The following is a 21,582-nucleotide window of genomic DNA, read 5'->3' as shown; positions in this document are numbered from 1 at the left end:
CCTAAGTATGTGTGTCAAATGAGGACAGTATGTGTGTCAAAACCCCATCTTGAGTATAACCAGCTTTACTAAACATTAAAATCTACCGGGGAGAGGTGGAGAGGGGAAGCAAGCGAGGGAGCAAGGTGGGAAAACATGGTTTTGCTATTCCCAATGCTCAGGCAATGACCCGTTTGTTGTCATTTTCACTCCCACCCTGTGCCAAACACGAGTAAACTGTGGAGGGCTCATGCTGGGCTCAGATCTGCTGAGCAGGCAGTGGGGTAGGACCAACCTGCGGGGGTGTGAAATAGGCTCCTGCCCCGGGAGGATGCACGTGAAGAGACATTTTTGCGGCCAAGGGGACGTCAGCCCACAAAAAGCCTGCCCTGCAGCAGGCGGGCACCTGCTGCAGGCTGCCGGGCAGCTGCCCTGCCCAGCCAAATCACACAGCAGGAGGAGGGAGAGGCTGGCTCCAGATCAGCCCTCGGTTTCCTGGGGGTTTCTTCATGTGCCAGCAGATCTGGTCCACTGGGAGAGAAGCCAGAGGAGCTGGTGGTCCTGCAAAGCAGTGCTCATGTCCACCACTGTCCTGTCGAACCGCACACCGCTGTGTGTCGAAAAGCCCATCCTCCTCTTCCCCTCCAGCTCCTCCTTATGCAGCCCCTCCTGACCTCGCAAACAGCCAAACCCTCCCCTTCCAGCTGGCATTTCCAAGTCCCCCCACTGTGAATCACACACACACCCCCCAAGCTCTGCACCAAAATTATCCATGAATAAACTAAACTAAAAATGAAACAAGCCCTGTGTGGCTCAGACCCCACCCCAGGCCATGCTGAGCAGTGGCTTTGCTCCACACCAGCGCTGGTTGCAGCTGGTCCTGCCTGTGTAATTCAGAGAAGCTTTTTGGACGACACTCTTTGCTGGTGAGGGCTCACCAGTTGCAGAAAACCAAAGAGCTGCCGAGTTGCTTGCAGAGCACAGAGCACAAAGCACTTCCATGCATACCGGGCACCCCTGCTTCCCAAGGGGCTGGTCACCCTGCGGCTTCACCCCAAGCTCTGCCACAGCCACCCAAACGGACCAAAACACCTCCTCTCCCTCCTGGGGGAGAGCAGGGGAACTCCCTCAAGCTGGGCTTTCTCAGCTCTGGCCCGCAGCCATCGTGCAATGGCTGGAAGCCCAGAGATGCTATCGGCCAGTGGGTTTCTGGAGGGGGCTACAGACCCTGTTCCATCCAACCATTGCACAAGGGCAGACAAACCAGCAGCCCCCACCCCCACCAGGCACTGGGGGAGGAGTGGGCAGCCTTCTTCCCTGGGCAATTCTGGCAATTGCATCGGTTTCCAGGAAATATGAGTGACTGCCCTGGCCATCTGGAACCAGCCCTGGGCTGGTCAGCAAAGGTCTCTCCCAGGCTCTGCCCTATTTCTGCTGGCTACTCCCTGCCAATGAGGAATGTAGCAAGGAGGTGGCATAGGGGGACAGTCCCCACAAGGATGCAGAGCAGCCAGCCTGAGTCTTCCTCAGGGACCATCCTCACTCCACCCTGGAAAAGGCTGCTTCAGCCAGCCCCGCCTTCCATCCACGAAGCCCAGAGCTTGTGCCGGGGCTCGGGATGCTCAGCCCCTTCCCAGGGCACCAACTGGCTTTCAAGGGGCGTAAGTAGAAGGACAAGCAAGAAGAGACCCCTCACTCCATCATACTTCACTTTTCTTCATTTTATTCTTTTATTTGTACAGCTATATTTTACAGAACGCATTAATGCAGTTTAGACACAGCCCAAACCCTGTCTCCCGAGATTGTTTATAACACAAGCATGTAAAATACGACCAAAAAAAAAACCCCAAAAACAAACAAACAAAAAAAACATTCCCCGATAGAGAGTTCCACCAAAACTCCTTTTGCAACATCAGGCTGTACCTTGAAGAAACTGAGCTCAATATAGTCCATACATTGAAAACTTCCATTGAAAAGAAAGGCACCGTGCGAAACCACATTTTACATATATACAGACTGAGAACTAGAACAAAAAAATTACACTTTATTATTATTTTAAATTCCTTCTGCAGCTTTGTTGGTTTAATACACACTTTTTTGTAAATTGTAAACCTTCACTTGCAAAAAAATACAAATACACTGATGCATTTAGACAAAATATTTTCTTACTTGTACAGATGCAATACTTTAAAATATCTTGTTAAGTGCTCTATCATAATAAAGATTCTCAGAGTGGCTTCTGCCTGCAGAGTCCAACTGAGCCTTTAATGCATTTTATATATTTTTAATATAGCTTTTTTTAAAGGTCTATATATATTTATTTTATATATATATTTATATATTTATATCTATATATATTTACAACTCTGCCATAGATTCCTTCACCTTTGGTTAAAAAAGTTAAAGCCCTCTCTTTAATAGCATACTTTCTCTTTAAAAGAACACACATTTTGCATACAAAAGAAAAAATCTGTTCCCATAAATCAACATTACATTCCTCATCTTCAAACGGCAAAGGCTGTGAAGGTTAGACTCCAGAGTTTATCAACACTCCACTGCACAGACATTTAAAATGACTATTTTTTTTTTTTACGTTTTATATACAGTAAGATCTGAATAATTTTATTTGTCTTTTTGTTTCACATAACTGGGAAAAATAAAACCCGTGTATTTGTAATTATTTTTTTTTTTTAATTTCTAATGTTTTTCCACCTATCTGCACTATGGGTTTAGAGGCACTCCATCATGTGATGAAATATTAATATTTTTTTTTTTTCTTTCTCCTTTTTTTTTTTTCTCCTTTTTCTTTTAAAGTGTTGGCAAGTATCCTTTGGACAACTTCTCTCCCACCCACCCCCTTCCCCAAGACGACCTCCTCCTGGGAAATCCTCTGCCTTCAGCAGGCCTTGGGGAGCTCCGGAGGCACCTCGCTCGCCGAGATGCGGTACTGCACCTTGGTGTTGGTGATGGCCCCGTGCTTCTGCCGGAGGTGAAGCCGCAGCTGGCTTTTGTGGCGGAAATGCAGGTTGCACTTCTCACACTGTGGGGCGAGAGGCGAAGGCAGAAGGTGTGAAACACGAGGGTGGTGAAGGGACACGTCCTGCCCTTCAGGGCAGGGGTCCCACATCCCATGACCCCAGGATGCTGCACCCATTACACCGGTGGGTGATGGATAGTGAGGATGCAGGGGGAGCAGCAGTGGGGAAGCTGAAGCAGCACCCTGAGCTGCCTTTCTTTGAGTCCCTAAACCTTGCCCCGTGTCCTATCGTTCTGTCTCCACAACGTGGGCACCTCTCCCGGGGTCAGGAACCCCATCCCAGGCTTTCAGCAGCAAATTTCGGTTTATGGGATGCACAAAGGCCAAGGTCCCTTAGAAGGGGACCTCGGCTCTGATGGATGTAGCACCAAGCTCCTTATCTAGATGCTCAAACCAGCTACAGGGCTATTTTGGGAGCTGCTTTTGACCCCTGTTAAGCGGGATGGCTCCAGAGGGATGTTCGGGTGATAATCCCTGCTGCAATTCCCTCTCCAGCAGATGGGGAGAGCCAGAAAAGTCTTGTCAAAGAGCTGGGAGCCCCCAGGACTGCAGCAAGGCCGAGCAGGTTGCTCGCTCGGCATGGGTGCCACCGGCACAGGAGACCCCAGGCCAGGCTGCCGGCCCCTTTCCTCCATCCCCACGCACCGCAGGCGGCTGTAATTTAAGCCACAGCTATTTGGAGAAGTGTGACCTTCTTCCAGATGGGGTGGAAGAAAAGAAGAGCAGCTAAGATGTACCCAGCCCAGGCAGCACGTCAGCGTTTCCAACGCAGCCACTCACGACAAAATACCATATCGGCATCAGATAATGCAGGCGAGGGGGACGGGGCACAAGGAACAGAGACGTGACCTTGGCACGGGGACTCGTGAGGCTAGCAAACGGCATCGGGGTGCTGCAACCAGCCCACGCAAACAGCTCAGTGTCTTCTCAGCCCCCCCGAGTTTGGCAGCATCCTTCCCCAGCCCCTGCTGAGAGCCCTCCCCCCAAAAATGAAGCAAGTTCACTCACATGGTAGGGTTTCTCTCCCGTGTGGATTCGAAGGTGACTTTTGAGGGTCTGCAGGTGCCGGAAGCGTGTGCCGCAGATCTCGCAGGGGTACGGCTTCTCCCCGGTGTGAATGAGCACGTGAGCACGGAGGTGGGCCACCTAGAGAGAGCAGCTTTGGGTGAGGACGGCCCCAGGGATGAGGGCATCCCACTGGGAGAGAGGGCATCCCACCAGGGGCGAAGTTCTGCCCAGCCATCTTTTTTTGGTCTATGGGGTTCTAGCTGGGCCACACGTGTCTGAGGTTTGGTATCTCCAATCCTTAACAGCAAATGGAGGAGAGGAGCTAAAACCAGCAACCAGGCTTCCTACTAAACCAAACTGGCCCAACATGAACCTCGAGGCCCCTATTTATCCCACAACATCACGGGAAGAGCTGCCCAAGGCAGCGAGCGTGGCCCATCAGCCTCCTCCCTGCCATGAAGCGTCACCAGTCTTGGGCAGGAGGTCCGGCCATGTCCCACCTCCCCAGGCAGTGCAGGTCCCAGAGGCCACACTCACCTGGACAAATCTGGCCCCGCAGGTCTCGCACTTGTAGGGTTTCTCTCCGGAGTGGATGCGCGTGTGGGTTTTCAGGTTGGCCGGCCGGTTGAACTGCGCTCCGCAGATGTTGCAGCGGTACGGCTTTTCTCCTGCAGAGCCCAAAAGAAAGGGCGAGGGATTAAGTACCGGTGTGCTCAGCCCCCACGATCCACAGCGCTCCCCAAAGTTAAGTCCCTTTTAGGTGCCAGACCCCGTGGCATGAAGCACTAGCCCTGACTCCTGTCCCTTTTGGAGATGGCTGCAGACAACCAGCATCAGTCAGGACAGCTCGGGAAGTCCCCAAAGCTCAGGAGGTACCCAGGCACCATGGGTACCTTTTCTTTTTCAGGTTAGGAGCTACAGCCTTCAGGGCAAGAGAGAAAGTCGGGCAGCTCTGCCAGGGAGGATTAACAGCATCGCTCCTCCTGGCCCCGTGACAGCGGCTGGCGCCTGTGTCTCCCTGCAGCCGTGATAAGGCATGCAGGGCCACCTGGCTACCTTCGGGCTCCTCGTGGTCCCCAGCACATCCTGCCCTGGCTGTTCGTCACCTCTTTAGAGGAGTGAGAAGAGCTGATAGAGCGGAAGGCCAAGGCACGCTCAGACCCGGCTCCCAAGTAATTTTTCAGCTACAATCACTGCTGCTGGCCTTTGCTAACTTTCTCATGGTGATGGGGGGAGCTGCAAAAAGGTTTTAACTAGTTTCTCTAGGATGCTCAAGGATGGGCTCAAAGGGGAGCGGGAAACAGCCATCATCGACCCCTTCCTGCCTTTTTCTTTTGTTTCCAGGCTTCGACCCCGCGGGCCCTCAAGCCCTGTTCTGGCACTTGTGTTGTCCCATTCACCGGCACAGCCCTCCTGGAGCTCAGCTGGGGTTACCGGACTTTCTGCCTAATACAGCGCAGCGGCAGCAAGACGTCACACAGACTTCCCTTCCCAGCCACCGAACAGGTTGTTGACATGTTAAGCATTAATAAAAGCATGAAAAAAAATAATAATAAATCCCCAGGTTTGTCAGCAAATGACTAAACCCTTAATATCCCCTTCCTTTCTCAGCTTTCATTGTGCTGATTCACAGCGTCCATCTGTTCACAGATTTTTCCCATCAGCAGAGTTTCTGCCAGGCTAGATACGATCTGGATTTCTAGGATGTAGGGGGAAAAAAAAAAATAAATCCCAGACTTCTCCCTAAATGTTCTTTTGATTGTATTTATTTGTTTATTTTTGTTAAGTCCACCATAAAGTACCCCGAAGGCCACACATCTGCTCCCAGCCATGCATTGTGCGAGCTGCCTTTGGAAATGGCAGTGCCCAGTGACTTACAGTAAAGGAGCTCATGCTCCATCCACGCTTCGAATCCAGGCAGCATCTCCCCTGTTCCCAGGTTTGATGCTCTGCCCAAGGGCTCCCTCACAGCATCGAGAAAAGCACCTTGCTCTTCCCATCAGGGACAGCAGGTGACACAGAGCTGGGAACACCACGACTGGGACAAATTCAGCCATAAACAGATGCCCAGCAACCCGCAGCCTCTCCAGTAAGTTGTCCCGATGGCTGACACCGTACCTGTGTGGACGGTTTTGTGGCTGGCAAGGTTCCCCTTGTAGCGGAAGGAGGCCTGGCAACGGTCACACTTGTAGGGCTTGTCACTGTGGACTTGCAGAGAGTGTCTCTTGAGAGAGGCCTCCTCGGAGAACCGGCAGTCGCACTCGTTGCAGAAGAAGGCTCCGTTCTCTGGGAGGGCAGAGAGGAGAGCAATGAGATGGGCAAGGCATGGGCCAGCTCCTCGATGGGCCACAAGATGGGGTTGGAGTGGTGGAGAAGGGAAGCCAGAGCAAGTGATAGAAGGAGGAGACAAGCCCAGATATTTGTGGTCAACGGTGCCTGCACTGTGCCATTACCTCCTGACCTCCTTGTGCACACAGCAACAACATGTATGGCTCAGGAGAGCAAAGTCATCATGAGCCATCTCTCCTTCAGGGCAACACAAGCTGCTTCCAAGAAGCCAGCATCTCGCCTGGACATCTTTCAGAGAGGTCCACAAAGGCATGCAAATTATCAGGCATCCTCCGAAGGATGGATGCTCAGCTCTGGAGCAACTCCAGCACCTTTGGAGGTCTTAAACCTTTACATGTACAAATGTCTTCCTTGAGCATGGGAAAACCGTCTTTATCTGAAGCACAAGGCGGGTCACCCCAGCAGGAGGGTGCCTAACTCTTAAATGCTGTACGTAGCTTTGAGCACCGCCACAGCGGGGTTCCCACTGTGGCTCTCTGCCCTCACCACAGGTGACAATTCTGCATTCCCCCTCCCTGAGCTACAGGCAGATGGGTGCACAGATACTTATCTCCGGGCTTGTGGAGTTTTGCAACAAGATTGCAAGCCTCATTATCTGCATTTCTCCAGATGTGCGCACTGGGCTCCCTGATAATGAGGATATCATGACGGATGCATGAGACACACCATCTTGCCCAATCCCCATTAGGGTCATTACATCTGCCAAGCTTGTTCTCCTATGGTTCTGGTGGGGTGGGGTCCACTTTGTTTCCTGTCCTTAGTTGCCAAGTTTGCAGCAGGTGACTAACTCCCCACACAAGGTATCCGGATGGTGCTGGGGAAGGGAAGGAAGGAAGCAATTCCCATGTGTGTGTGTCCCTCACATGCGCGCGCACAGCTGGTCAGCCAGTTAAGAGGGGACTGTAAAGCACCTTGGGATCCACCAGCATCAGGGACGGGTCCTGCCCGTTTGGACACAGGGCGCCGTCTGGACGGGTCCCCAGACTGCACAGCCCCCCTGCCTGCTGGTGGAAAAAAGGGACCAGGGATATAAGACTCACCACAGCTGGAGTCAGAGTATTCAGACTGGGTTTCCCCCATCTCCTCTCCAAAGTTTGAGCCAGGGGTATGAAGGCACATCTCAGCGTGTTGTGGGGACTGGCAGCCACAGGAGCTGCACTTCGACGAATGCATGTACAGAGGGGACTGCCCTTCGCTGCTCCGAGGGGATCCGTCCCGGGACCTGTGGAAGGACAGCAATGCACACAGCCGTGAGAAGGCTTGTGCTGTGCTTGAGCTACTGGGCCCTTGTTTGCACCTTTTCAGACACGAGGGACAACCATGTTTTATGGGGACACTTTTATGGTGAGATGCACAGCATAGCCCTGCTCAACAATAGGCCCCTGAGCTTCAATCCTTCAGATGCCCATCACCAAACCACCTCAAAGCTCTCTAGGAACATCCGGGTCCAGAGGATAGCGTACTGTCCCTTGGTAGTTTAGCCATTCCAACGCTTACCAGCCAATCAACAGCTTGAGGCACAGGGAGTGGGGTGAAAACCAGGTTGGGCAAATCTAGGCTCCAGAAACCGGCCAGAGCTGCCAAAGTGAGCCAGAGATTCCTGACCCAATGTTCCCAATTCCACCACCAGGCCAGGCTGGCACCACTACGGTGGGGACAGCTGGCATCCAGCCGATGTCACTGGCAGTGCTCCACTAAACGCAAAGGTTTCCACCGACTCATGGCCAGACTCCCCAGTCCAATGCTACAGCTATTTCACACACTTCCAAACCATCACCAACACCACAGGGTGTCCTCTCTCTCCTGGGGGGTGGGGGGAAATCTTCTCACCTGTTAACAATATTGTTGAGTCTGCTCGCTTGTGGGATAGTAGAGTCTTCTCCACTCACGCTCATCTTGGTGGGGGATTGCACGTTGAGATGCTCCGGCTCCATGGACTGCTGGCAAGTGGACATGGGCATGTAGGTGCGAGGAGAGAGGGTTCCCATCTCGTTCTGGTCAGCACTGTCTTGCTTAGTGCTCTGATTGAGAGAGTTGAGGACAATGAACTTGTACTTCTTCCAGTTGCAGGCTTTGGGGTCTGTGGGGCTCTTGGTGAAGAGGGAGGTGGAGCTCTGACTGATACGGGCGTTCTTGCTGCTGCTGGACTCGGTTGGTGAGTTGGGCTGACAGTCCGACTTCTGGGGACTCTGGGGGCTGATGAGTCCCTTGCGGTCCAGGGAGGTGTTGGTGGGCTCAAAGTGCTGGCTGATCTCGTCCTCTGAAGAGGTCCGCTCCTCCTCTTTGGCCACTTTGTCGCAAGAGAAATAGGGATTGTTCCGGATCGAAGGGACGACAGGTTTGGGGCCAGAGGCTACGCTGTAGTGCATGTCGCTCCTGGCTTCTTCAGCAGCACCTTCTTTTGGAGCATAGATGGTAGCGTGGCACATGTTGGCCGAGATGTCGGTGATGGTTCTCATGTACTCGGTGGGGATTGTCCTGGAGCTGTCACATGGCAGGATCCTCTCCTTGGGGAAGGCACCTGCCCTCGAGAGTTCGGAGAGAGGCATCCTCATCTCCCGCAACTCATCATCCACAAGGAAGCTATTTAGAGGGAGAGGGCTGTATCCATGGTAGGAAATGGGGGATCCAGACAAACTATTGATCAAGCCAGGTGCGAAGGCCCTTCCATTGCAGAGGGACCCATTCTGGAGAGGCATGCCATTCTCTGAGACATCTCTGCTCCGATAAGCCATCACCTCTGGGTGGCTCAGCATCCGTCCAGCCAAAAACTCTTCCCTTGGGGTCTTCACAGCAGATACCATCTCTGCTTCACTGGAACCAGGCAAAAAGGAGGGAGATGCAGTCATTTTCAGCCCGTAAGAATATGTTTGCAGATACTTCGGCAGTTTTCCCCCCTCCCACCCAAACACACCATCCCAGGCTCTCCAAAGTTCACTCACGGTGCTCACCTAGACTTGACAAACCTTCGGCAGGTATCAACCACGTGCTCCATCTGCAGGTACAGTGCTGTGGCCATCACGGCCATGATATTGTTCTCTCTCAAGTTCAGGCGGGATGTATACATGAAGTCCAAGAGGATGCAAAACCCCTCAGGGTTAATTTCGGGGTCCAGGTTGATGACATTCAAGTTGCACTTGAGCTGGTCAGTGAAGATGCTGTAGAAGAGGCCACTGCAGAAAGGAGACAGCAGAGAAGACAAGTGTTACGACAATTCAGAGAAAGAAAGGAGAATTTGTCTGAAATCCCTTAGCACAGAGGGGTTCGTGAACGGGAAGGGAGGAGGAGGCAATTACAGAATTTCCTGAGCTTCCCCCTTATTATCAAGCCTGGTTTCTCAGCTTAGTAAGCGTCTTCTGCACTGCACTTTTCCCAACTGGAACAGCCTGCTTTTAGATCTCACCTGCTCAACAACTCCCCACTGCCTCTATTTAGAAATTCCCCCTTTTTTTTTTTTTTTTTTTCGGTTGTTGTTCTTACCACCACCTTCCCACTGTGACTCATTTCTTTCAGAAGCCTCTTGGGGCATCCACACTCACTCTTTAAGCAGAAAAAAAAAAAAAAAAAAGAAGGAGGAAATGTCGGCAAAATATTTTTCAGATGTCTTAATAGTCAAACTTTGGCTTTTTCACATCTTTATACATTGTCAGCAGGAGACCCTGGAAAGCATCTGCCATAATTCAACTGGGCAATGGTGGGATGTTAATTAATGTTCACTAGGAAGCAATTCCAGCAATCCTAGGAGCTGGAAAGGGATTTCAGACCCCACCAGGCTTGGGAAAAAAACCAACAAAGGTGGGTGCAGCCAGCAGCCTATGAGCCAGGGAGGAATAGCTCTAAAAATAGCAGCAGCAGGGGACACTGCGATCACAGAGGACTCGCTCACCCCAGCGAGCATCCAGCCCTCCCTCCTCTCTCCTGTCCTGTCCCTGCAGAGGATTCGTGCTTTGACTTCAAGGCTGTGCCTCACATCTGCTGTGCTCCTGTTTGTCTCCATTGGTTGCGTGTGGGCAGATGTGGGCACGCAACGAAGAGAGAGGTGTGGGCAGCGCGCCTGAGGCGAAACGTCCCAGCTGTAATCCTATTACAGGTACAAATTTCTTGGCAGCCCCTTTCAGTTCTGCTTCTCTGCCTCTGTTTCCCTCTCTGTAAATCCCACGAGTCTCCACAGGGCTGCAGCAGTGTTGCTGGTGGCCAAAGGCAGAGGGAGCAGGGAAGGGAGGCAGGGAGGGGACCCTGCTCTCACCTGCAGGCCATCAGGACTGTTTTGTGGGCTCTGAACTGCTCCCGGTTCACAATGATGACGACATCGGTCAGGATATCCCGGCTTCTAAGGCGGTTGAGATTGAGGAGGACATCGCTTGCGTGGCGGGTGAACTGGATGCAGCTGTCTGCTGGTGAGGCCATCTTGAGTCTGCTCAAAACAGAAGCGGGAGGAGGATGGGAATGGAGAAGCGGACACGCCAGTACCCTAAACCCAGTGAAGAGACAGCTGCTACTCTGGGATGTGCTCAGATGGCCAGCTGCTGCTGGTAGGGACAGCACCAGCTCCTCAGTCCCCAAACAGCCCTGCACCACGCCAAGTGCCTGCCAGGCTGCCCAGTGAGGTCTCTCGGCCAGCAGCGAGACCTGGCATGTTTCAGTCCCACCCAGCAAGCTGGCAGGCGAAGGCGACCAGACCCTCCTGAGGATTAGCTAACCAGCTCCTCTTTCTCCCTGCCTCACCCATGGCGGCTCCACCCCAGCCCACTCCTCCCACCACCACTCGGGTTCATCTCCATGAAGCTCCCAACACAGCTTCCCAGTCTCCAGATCTTCCTCAGAAGCCATCCCCCTCATCTGTCTGCTGGCTGGCTGCAAATCCAGCCACGGGAATCAAAACAAGCCTTGAAGGTCCCAACTTAAGCTGAAGGATTTCAACACCTGGAAAATCCAGACCACAGTGGAGCACCAACCCTCACTCACCAGCAAACTACTTTCCTGCTCCCAAGTGGTGGCCACTCTGGAGAAGACCTCTCCACAGCTTCCCAATGAATTTGTGGTGGCAGTGAGGAACAGAACTCATCTAACCTGCTGGGCTGCTACCCATACCACAACCCAGTCTCTCCCAGCGTGCAAGGCTTGGGTTAGTCGAGGAACACGAAGCCTTCCCCCAGCACAACCTCTGTTGACCCATCTCAGAGCTGTCCTCCGAACCAGCACCCAGGAGAGCCCACATTTCCCTGTGCCTGAAGTTTGGGCTGGAACTTGCATCTTCAGCATCAAATTCCTCCATGATCAACCCTCTCCCACAGCCCGAACTCTCCTTCTCCTTCCCCAGCCGCATATGAACGTACAGTATTTTCTACAGAGCAGCTGCTCTCCTGAAAACAAATTCCAGCTGGGTCTAATGAAACATTTCATTCAACATGGTAAAGGGGAGGGGAGGGGGGAGGTTAGGAGGGGAAGCACAAAATTTAATTTACATACCCAATGCCTCAATTCACAGTCCAAAAGTTTCTTTCAAACCTACAAATAAAGCACAAGAAAACAAACGCCATATTAGCTGGTAATTATGAATTGGCCGTGGCAGGACACAAGCCTGCTGTTTCGCTTGAGTATCAGTTGGATAAAAGCTAGAGATAACAAACCTTCCACTCTCCAGTAAGGTTAAGATTTGTTTCTTCCGGTACAGTACGTTCTTATCACAACCACAGGCTTTGAGAATCCAATCATAGCTTCTTCCACACCCTCTAGCCCAAACCATGGGCGTATGCCAAGGAGATTTTCATTTCCATGACTCAGGAACTTAAAGGCAGGTGGGGAAGGGAAGTCAAGCGAGAATTTTCTCACCACTTCTTTCGGAGATAACTCTTCCCTTGCCAACATCAAATTTCTGGCCAGTGCCACATCCAAGACCAACGCTGTACTCCCAGCACCATGTTAACAGGTATGACTTACACACAAACACCTGCTGCCACTCTGCTCAGAAACCTGGAAGGAGCCTGAATCCAGTCCTCAAAACAGCTACTCCCCTTCTCAGAATACCCACGTGCCCCAGCCACCAATGAAAACGCCCTGGGACGGGACTGATGAACAGACTTGGGAGGATACGGGCGTCAAGTACTGAAGTGACTTGGCCAGGATCACAGAGGAAGTCAGTGGCGGAGACGGATGAGGACCCAGAACAAATGCCTTCCTCTGGCTGCTGGAAAAGCCTTCCCCTAAACCGCAAGCTTTATCTCCAGCCGCTGGCCTCATGGGCAACGCGGCTGGGGCAGCATGGCAAGGAAACCCAGGAGTTAACTGCCTTCCAGAACTCACTCTATCACTCCCAAATTTACTTAAGACCAAGAAAGACAATTAACCTGGCACTAACGCAGGAGGAAGGTTCTCAGGCAGCCGCCCCAGCAAGGAGAATTGCAATAAATAAGTGAACCAACAAACCCCAGGACCTCCACCGCACCATTTTGAGGACTGACCCCCAAAACCCAGATGGACACAGTAAGGCTGCCAGCACTTGCAGAGAGCCCATCCAGCCCTGTGAGGACAAGTGTCCCCTTCCCTCTCCCATGCGGGAGCTGCACAGATCTGGATCCCAGGCTCCCCTCACATCTCTGGAGACAGCGAGGTGGGATGAAGAGGTGAGCTTCAAGGCAAGGTATCACACGCAAAACCCAGAGGGGTGTCTTACAGCCCCGAGCCAGCCATCTAATGCAAATCTGCAGAGCCGCTCTGAGCCTGGCTAGCTTAGAACTTTACACGCACACACACACAAAAAGTGACTCATTTCCCAAATACTGCAGACTCTGACCTTTCTGTACATGCTCGCTGCCAGCCGCTCGCTACCGACAATCGCAAGCCAAGGGACTCACGGCGCTCTGCAAGGAGCCCAGCATGCATCTGTGTGTCCACACGAGCAGACGTAGGCATTTGGTGCAGCCGGCTGACATCCCAGCCTCTGCCGCGCCAGCAGACGCGCTCCCAGGGACTCATCCTGGTGTCACAGACACGGGGAAGTGACCCATCCATAAACCAACAAAGTTACAAACTGCGAGATGAACTCTGTGCCTGTGAGCGTCACGTGAGAAGCTGCTGCTGTCACCAAATTCCCTTACCCACAGCACTGCCCGGCCACGGAGACACCCAGGTCCTCTCCCAGAGCTGGATCCCGGCACAGCCCCCTCCCCACCCTCCCAAATTATCCCTCCCCGACACAGGGCTGCTGCAACCGCCCTGGGAGCCGCAGGTGCATCCCAAGCGGCTCCCGTCTGCAGGATGTGGGCACGCAAAAGGGAAAGGGACCTTCCTTTCCCTCGCTCTGCGGAGCCAGGTTAACCCTGCCCCTCCCGGCCTCTGCACAGCACCAGCTCTGCACCCCAGCGTGGGAGGATGCTCCTGCCAGAGACCAGCAGAGAGGGGGACAGTGACGAGGAGCAGGGAAAACCACCACAGCCAAGCATGACCTTCTCCATCCTGCCCCCCTCAAAGCCCATGAGGCTCCCGCAGGCTCAGCTGGGGCCAGAGCATCACCCCAAGCCCCCCCGCTCCAGTTTTCCTGCCCAGTACCTTGCAGGTGTGGGCTCCAGCAGCGCTCGGGGCTGCACGCCGGGGCTCGCTGTGCCCGGAGAGGAAGGTCTGGGCCAGGCACAGGGCCCATGTCGGGGGTGGCCGCATGGGACTGCCACTGCTGCTGCCTTCCAGGAAGGCAATGGGTCTGCCCCAGCGGTTCAGGGAACGGCCCTTCCCTGCCGGCACCTCCCCGAGAAAACCCATTCTTGGAAGGGAGCCCAGGGCTGGCTCTGCCTTCCCTGTGCCCAGCTCAGTGATCATGGGGAGGGAGCACCTGCATGTGTGGGGGAACCCCTCTCAGCTCCACCCCATGCAAGGGGGAGACCCTCACAGCTCCCCTAACCCATGGCAGGGGGGAGAACCAGGGACTTTACCCTTCCCCCCCCCCATCCATCTTTCTGCCATGCACAGGGAAACCCCTCCATCCATCCACTCTCCCATTTATAGGCAAGCCCTTTTCCTCCATCCTCCTCCCACCCTGTGCACAGGGGAGGCTCCTTCCTCCCCTACCCCTCTTTGCATGGGGGATACCCCCTCGTCTTTGCCCCTCTCCCACCCCCAAATGCATAGTCTAGGGGAGGACACTGATCACACACACACCTCCCCACCGGGCCCCCATCTCCTACCCCTCCAGAGCCTGCAGCGCCGACTCCCTCTCATCACTCCGGAGGGGTGGCTGGGTGAACTCTCCCTTCCCCACAGCCTCTTCCCACACAGTGCTCCGAAACTGCCCGCCCAGGGGAAGCTCCATCCTGCCCCCCCACCTCTTCTTCCCCTGTCCCAGCAGCCTGCAGGGTCCCAGCCCCCTGGGAGCACACCCCCCCCCTCCCCCCCCCCAGCCTGCCAGAGCACACCGCCAGCTGCCCCCCCCACCACACCAAGGGATGCCTAGTTTCTCCAGAACAGGGACTAGAGGGACAATCAAGGAAGGGGGGTGGTGTGCCCCCCCCCCCCCCTTCCTCCCTCTGGGAACAGTCATGGGTGCTACAAGCCATAGTGAAGAGGATGCTCTTGGCTGGGGGTGTGCAAGAGCCCGGCTCAGCTTTCCCGGTGTCATGCAATCAGGGGGCACTAAGCGTCCTTTAGCTGTCACAGCACAGTTTTATTAATTTAGTAGCTTCTGGTTGGCGTCTAAGCCAAAACGTGGCTGGGTTAATAATAACCCAAGAAGAGACTGAGAGAAGTCCTAGCGCACAGTGTCAGCACAGATCAAAAGCAGCATCACTGTGCAAGCCCTGTCGTTTTTTCCATCGTACCCTTCCGTGAGCGGATTGCACTCGCTCTATCGAGCGGTCTCTGCTAACTTTCAATCTGATCCAATTTCCTGCCAGCAAACAAATGTTTCTAGGAAATGCAATACATTATCTCGACGGGTTTATTATCAGCATTTGGAACCAGGAAAACTGCATATTTTCTCAAGCGCTGCAGGGAACTTTATAGTTTGTACTTCAAAAGAGGGTTTAAAAGGATTGCCCTTGAAAGCTGGCCTGGATCAAGTCTCCACATTGTTTTGGTCTTTGCAGGAGAAAACGCAGAGGAGGGGGGAAGCATGCTAGAACTGCCTCCAATGTTTTCCACTAAAGAGGATTCCCCTGCCTTCCACGGAGCCAAGCTCTGACTGCGAGGCAGAGGCAGCACATGCCCTTGGGAAGTGAGGAGTCAAGCCTTCTTCAGCATTTCCAACGACCCCAAGCAATTTGGCACATTAATTTTTCAAGGGAAGGCAGGAACCGCATCCCGGCTGAAGTCAAGGGAGCTACTCCAGAGAGCAAGGGATCCACACGGTGCCCTGCCAACACCGAGCCCTGCACCCAGGTGCCGACCCGACAGCAGGGTGCAGCCAGAACCAGCTGAGTCCAGTCCTTGGCCCAGCTGGGCTCAGAGGAGGTGTCCCATCATCCCCACCCTGCACCAGGGTGGTAAATCACCAGCCGGCACCGACCCTTCTCTCCCTGTCTCTCTCCTCCTGGGGCTGAGGGTGGCACAGCTCATTTCAGCAGCAAGGAACTGCATCCTGCCTGGATGGGATGAGACGCGCATGCGACTTGGGGTCCCTTGGCCAGGTGAGAGGCACCCCCTCACCACTATGTTTATTTAGTCAAACAGATTTAAGGAGATCCATTTCAGATGGTACCTGGTCCTACAGGACATATTCTTTAGGACCCACTGTCCTACAGTGTGCTTGTCCCAAGCTCTCCCCTCCCTAAGCAGGGATCCCGCATTCCTTGTGAGTACCTGGCATACAGCCCAAAGGCAGCACGCTGACCAGGAGAAAAAGGGGGAGGAAAACAATATAGCTCCAAAATTTCTCCCCTCTCCCACTGCCCTTTGCTCTCCCTGTGTTTTAGAGGTGAAGCTCCACCGAGATTGATGGTGTTTTAAAGCAGTCCTGAAGACGAAAGAGACGCTTGCTCTCATTTAGGGGTGTGTGTCTTTCGGCTGCCAGCGTCCTGCAGCAATGGGAACACGCAAGACCCAACATGGATTTTAAAAAGAAAAAAAAAATAAATTGCGGGGAGGACTACGTTTGCAGTCTAAATTTGCAGTCTGAAGGAGTTTACTGGTCAGATGCTGACTTTTGGATACTCATCTAACCAAACTGCAAACTGTGAACTCCTGAGGTTTGCCAATGCCTGCTGTAAACATGGAAACCAAGTGTCACTTTTTGCCAAACAGAAGAATGGTTTAAAAATAGATTAAGAAAAGAATACAGGCACTCGGCATACAGGACTCCTGTTTATAGACTCCCATGCTACTATAAAATGGAACCAGAGGTTACGAGCGCACAGGCAACTTTTCACCAAATTTAGATTTTACAAACTTCTCAGAAACCTGAAAACAACATTTCAGGCTCCAAGTGAACCAGTAAAAGCTCTTCGTCTGGAGTTTGGAGTGCAAACATTACAGCACATGGACTAAAACAGGCATGAAACAGTTCTTCAACCTCAGCAACATAAATACGTGAAGGTACATAAGCTGCACACTGAGAAATGCACCTACTGCTCAGAGGTTCATTTTACTCACCTACAGATTTTGTAGCAATATTGTCTTTTTAATGGAGTATTCAAATAAAATAAGAGGACACCCAGCCCTGCTCCTACAAGACAGGATTGCCTCACTAAGTTTTACAATCTGTATTTGTAATGGGTTTTTTTAGGACAACATTACTGTTCACTAAAAAAAAAAAAAATCAAACACAAAAAACCCCAAAAAACCAAACAACAACAAAAACCTAAAAACAACCACCCCACACCATTTCTCCAAATTAGTATTAGGCTGCTGCCGTCAGGGGCTGAAATCTTCCATCCCTCCAAAAAAAAAAAACAAAACCAAAACCAACCACCAAACAAAAAAAGAAAAACACCACCCCCAAAAAAGAAAAAAAAAAAGGGGGGGGGTGGGGGGAAGCGCATAGCTTTACAATACATCCTAAATTAGGCAGAAATTCAAGGGCAGATTAACACCACAACTCAAAAAGATTTTCACATGTGATTTCATGACCAGACCCGAAGAGAACTCCATATGGAAATGTCAGTGACTTTAATAAGCGCTCGGTTGTTTCCAATTAGGCTCCTTAAGTAAGTTCAGTGGCATCCAGAGTTTCCTCTGCCACCTTCCTCCGAGCTGGCAAGGATATTTTTTTTTTTTATTATTTTTTTTTTTTTAACGAGCGGTTAATAAACATGTTCCCACTCTCCCGAGGCTCCCGGCTCCGGCAGCGCGGGCCCTGGCCGGGAGGAGCCCTGGAGAAGACCTGACACTAGATGGCACCAGTTAGCTTTGCTGCAGGAGCAATTTTTCCCCTTGGAAAATAAAACACCCCAACCAAACCTGGAAAACATATAATTTTGTCGATGTAATTCTGTTTCTCTTAAAACGCGTCTGAGCAACATTATTTTTACGAGCTTTTCCAGCCTTGTTTTGAAAAACTTAATGTTTCTGCTAGGTTTATTTTTGTCTCATCAGACAGCAGGCTGAAGTCCTCCCAGTGCTGCAAACAGAGATGTCTAAAAAGTATCATGAAGACTTTTGACTGATTTTTTTTTCCTCTTTTTTTTTTTTTTGGGGTGGGATTTGTAAGAATCACTTCTCATTCCGACTTCTTCCTTCGCAATAATAACTAACCAGTTAACCTCCACTTCCTCTCCCAATATTGACTCAGACAGTCAGAACTGAGGGGGATTGGAAATTGGAATTGAAATGCATCCCAAGAGATCTTTGATCTGTTTTGCCAGTCAAAATTGAATGCTCAGAGATGAAGTCTTTTCTTACTGGAACAATGTAATAATCCATTCTTCTGGAAAATTGCTAGACACCCTTTGAATATTTTAATGGCTTGATGATTTGTTTCAGAGGGCAAAAATTGCCATATATAACGTAAGTTTTTAAACCTGCGATCCTATCGTTAGGAGAAAATAACCAAACCTCAGGTTCTGCCTCTCCATGTATTTATAAAGAGAGGCTTCCCCTAAAATATTTTTAAAGCCATTTTTGAACTGTAATCTCCCCCCCCCCCCAGGACTGCAGGAAGAAGCCTATATTTGCTCTTAAAGCACTTATCCTTTGAACCTTTCAAACAATACGGCAAATAATAATTTTTTAAAGCATTTTAAAACCTCAGGAGAGGAATCAATAAGCATCCCCAGATCGAACGAGGGCCTGATCCCATACCCAGCCCTGCTGACACTTCCACTGGCACAGGTACGAATTTGGCCCCAAACGGAGCTGTTGGACCAACGCAGCGCTTCTCGCTGAGCCTCATCCCTCTGGTCCCAGCCTCCCTTTGCACCAATCCTGCACCTACTGAAGTCAGTGGAAAAAACTAACCCGGGCCGGGTTTGTTTTTGTTGGTTTTGACTCATGATTTTAAGCCCAGATTTGCCTCTTCCCTGGAAATGCAACAGGGGGGTCAAAGGCAGCTTTTTAGGCACATCTGAGAGGCCGCCGCAGATTTTTCTAAACAAACGCCTTGCTTTCTGTTTCCCTCCTTCCCAAGAGGCGATTTCATAACATTTCATACTGTGACTTTGCAAACTAAAGGGGGGGGTGGGGGGGGAGGATGGCGAGGCGGAGGGCCCGGGGGGGGGGGGGGGGCGGCGGCCGGGAGAGGTCGCTGCCGCCCGACCACGAAAGTTTTCATAACAAAGTTGGGCTTTTTCGGTTTTGTTTTGCCTTTTTTTTTTTTTTTGAGGGGGGGGTGTGTGCGTAAAAAAAAAAAAAAAAATATATATATATACACACATACACACAAAAATACACACCTAGCCAAAAAAAAAAAGCCTTCTCCCCCCCCTTCGCTTTTGGGTGGGTTTTTTTTGGGGGGGAGCCGGAGGGAGGCTGGGGGGGCGCAGCGGCGCGGGCCGGGCGCGCTGCGCGGGAGTTGCGCGGCTCTCCGCGGCCGGCCGCTCCGCTCGCTCCAGGAATAGCGTGTGGCCGGGGGCCAGCCCCGCGGCCGCCGGCGGCAGATTTACGAGCGCCTGTCGCCGCGCCAAGTCCGCCGCGGTAGTAAACAGAGGGGAAGGGCTGCGATGGGGGCACCGGGTGTGGGGGCTCCCCCCGCAACAGCGCCCGGGACCCCCATCCCTTGCACAGCTGCATCCCGCTTCCCCCGCCGGCCGCCCTCCTCCCGGCGGAGGACCCCCCCCCCCTCCTCCCCGCCGGTGGTGCTGTTGTCGTTATTATTATTATTATTTTCAGGGTGATATCAGAGTTGCTCCACACGCTTTTTCCCCCCTTCCCGAGCTTTGCATCGCGTTTTATTTTCCAGCCCGGCAAAAGCCCGTCGCGGCCGCCCCGGCACACAACGTCGAGGCGAACGCCGGTCCCGTCCCCGTCCCCGCCGCCTCGGGCCGCCGCCGCTCCGCGGTGCTCCGGGGCCGGTAACCGGCGACGGTCGAACCTCCCCGCGGGCTCCCCCCCCTCTTTCCCGGTCAGAGAAATGCCGCAAGTCTTCTCCATCACCGCCCGCTCTTAGCCCGGGGCTTGACAGATCACGGCGCAGCCCCGCCACAGGTTGCAAAACGCACCAGCCGTTTCGCAGTTGCACGAAGGGGGTGGGGGGCGGGGGGACACGGACGACCGGAATAACAATAACGGTGATGTATTAATATAATAACAAAAAGAGAAAGAGAGAGAGGGGAAGGAAAGCAAGGAAAGCGGTGCGCAAAGGCCGGAGCGGCGGTGCCCGCTGCCGCCGAGCTCCCGCTCCGCGGCGGCTTTGCGCGGCGGCGAAACGCCGACAGCGACACTAACGCGCACACGCGGGAGGGGACAAAATAAATTAAAAAATAAAAATAAAATTAAAAAAAGAAGAAGAAGAAGAAAGGGGGGGTTGTAAAAAGAAAAAAAGGGGGAAAAGAAAACCAACACAAGCCGACCGAGGGATCCAGCCATTGGGAACCGACCCCGAGTCACGCAAAACGCCACAAGCCCGGCGGCCGCGCTCGCCGCTGTCCTGCGCCCGCGGGGCGGCTGCAGGTGCAGAGCGGAGCCGCCGCCGCCGTCCTCCCTGTCCCCACCCGGCTGTCACGCGTGCGGGAAAGCCAATAATCCCAGATAACCGATAATCCCCGGGAGAGGACGGCGAGGGGAAAGATACCCCCTCCCCCCCTCCTTCACCCGTCTCCCCTTCTACAGCGTTAAGACATGCAGGCACCCCTATTTTTCTCGGCTGACAGCGGGCAAGGAAAGAGGGGTGTGTGTGGGGAGGCATGTTGTTAAATAAATAAAGCAGAAAAAGATATTTTAAATTTAGGAGGTAATAAAAATAATACATTAAAGGGCTGGCGGGGCACCTGCCGCGGGGAAAAGAAGAGAAGGAGGGGGTAAAAAAAAAAAAAATAAAAAAATGAAATGGGTAGAAATATATAGAGGCGGCTCCGCGCCAGGCGTCGGAGCGGGGCAGGGAGGGAAAGAGGAGGGAAAAAAAAAAAAAAAAAAAAAAGGAGAGAAAAAAAAAAAAAAGAGAGCGAGAGAGAGAGAGAGAGAGAGAGAGAGAATTAAAGGGTAAAATCGGCCGCGGCAATAGAAGCAGCAATCACCTGGTCTCCGGGCTTTCCTAGAAACTCCTTGCATCACCACTTCTAAGAACCCCAGTTCTAAGAATCAACAGAGCCCAATTCTCGGAATTTGAGCTGCGGACTCTACCATCGCGCCGAGCACGGGGAGGGACGCGGACCTCCCCCCGCCGCTCCGTCGCCGCCGTCGTCGCCCTCCCGGGTCCCTCGCCCCCCCCCCCCCCCGCGACGCCCCCGGGGGGGGGCGTCGCGGGGGGGGGGGGGGCGAGGGACCCGGGAGGGCGACGGCGGCGGCGGGGGTCCCACCGAGTGGCCCCCCCCCCCGCTTTCTTCAACCCCCCCCCGCCCCCAGTGGTCGCTCCCGGGCGGCGGGTCACGTGGCGGCGGGTGCTGTTGTGACGTGGGGGCGCGGCGGGGTGGCGGCGCGCGGCCGCGGAGGAGCGCGCGCTGCGCGGAAGGAACGGCGGCGGCGGCGGCGGGAGGATTGAACGAGGGGGGTCCGTCCCCCCCCCCCCCAAAAAAAAACCCCCACCCCGCACATTTCCCACTTTTCCCCGTCCCTCTGCGAAAGAGGGAGAAGAAGAGGAGAACTAAAGCGGGGGGGGGGGGGGCAAAGAAAAAAAAGAACCCCCCCCCAAAAAA

General features: G+C 53.1%; 1 protein-coding gene across 2 annotated transcripts; it reads right to left on the bottom strand.

The window, feature by feature from the left end:
• Positions 1 to 1,682: 1,682 nt before the first annotated feature.
• BCL6 (BCL6 transcription repressor) lies at positions 1,683 to 21,081 on the bottom strand. 2 transcript variants are annotated; one of them, XM_054205175.1, is made up of 10 exons: positions 20,965 to 21,081; positions 11,843 to 11,881; positions 10,620 to 10,787; positions 9,325 to 9,546; positions 8,204 to 9,187; positions 7,414 to 7,595; positions 6,143 to 6,310; positions 4,562 to 4,692; positions 4,025 to 4,162; positions 1,683 to 3,019 (listed from the first exon to the last, which is right to left on the bottom strand). In XM_054205175.1, the coding sequence occupies exons 3-10, from the start codon at positions 10,778 to 10,780 to the stop codon at positions 2,876 to 2,878; spliced, it is 2,130 nt and encodes a 709-aa protein (XP_054061150.1). In that variant the 5' UTR covers positions 10,781 to 10,787; positions 11,843 to 11,881; positions 20,965 to 21,081; the 3' UTR covers positions 1,683 to 2,875. The 2 variants fall into 2 exon arrangements, with proteins under 2 accessions (XP_054061150.1, XP_054061151.1); XM_054205176.1 differs by lacking the exon at positions 20,965 to 21,081 and adding an exon at positions 12,004 to 13,459.
• Between the last annotated feature and the right edge of the window lie 501 nt (positions 21,082 to 21,582).

Source organism: Rissa tridactyla, chromosome 6 (genome assembly GCF_028500815.1).
Source record: "Rissa tridactyla isolate bRisTri1 chromosome 6, bRisTri1.patW.cur.20221130, whole genome shotgun sequence".
Lineage (NCBI taxonomy): Eukaryota > Metazoa > Chordata > Aves > Charadriiformes > Laridae > Rissa > Rissa tridactyla.
This window is presented reverse-complemented; position numbering and strand designations above follow the sequence as displayed.

Coding starts and splice junctions, on each gene's coding strand:
- BCL6 (XM_054205175.1), bottom strand. CDS start 10,780: ATGGCCTCACCAGCAGACAGCTGCATCCAGTTCACCCGCCACGCAAGC. Junction 9,188..9,324: donor CGAAGGTTTGTCAAGTCTAG/GTGAGCACCGTG, acceptor GCCTGGTTCCAG/TGAAGCAGAGATGGTATCTG. Junction 7,596..8,203: donor CTCAACAATATTGTTAACAG/GTGAGAAGATTT, acceptor GTCCTTCCACAG/GTCCCGGGACGGATCCCCTC.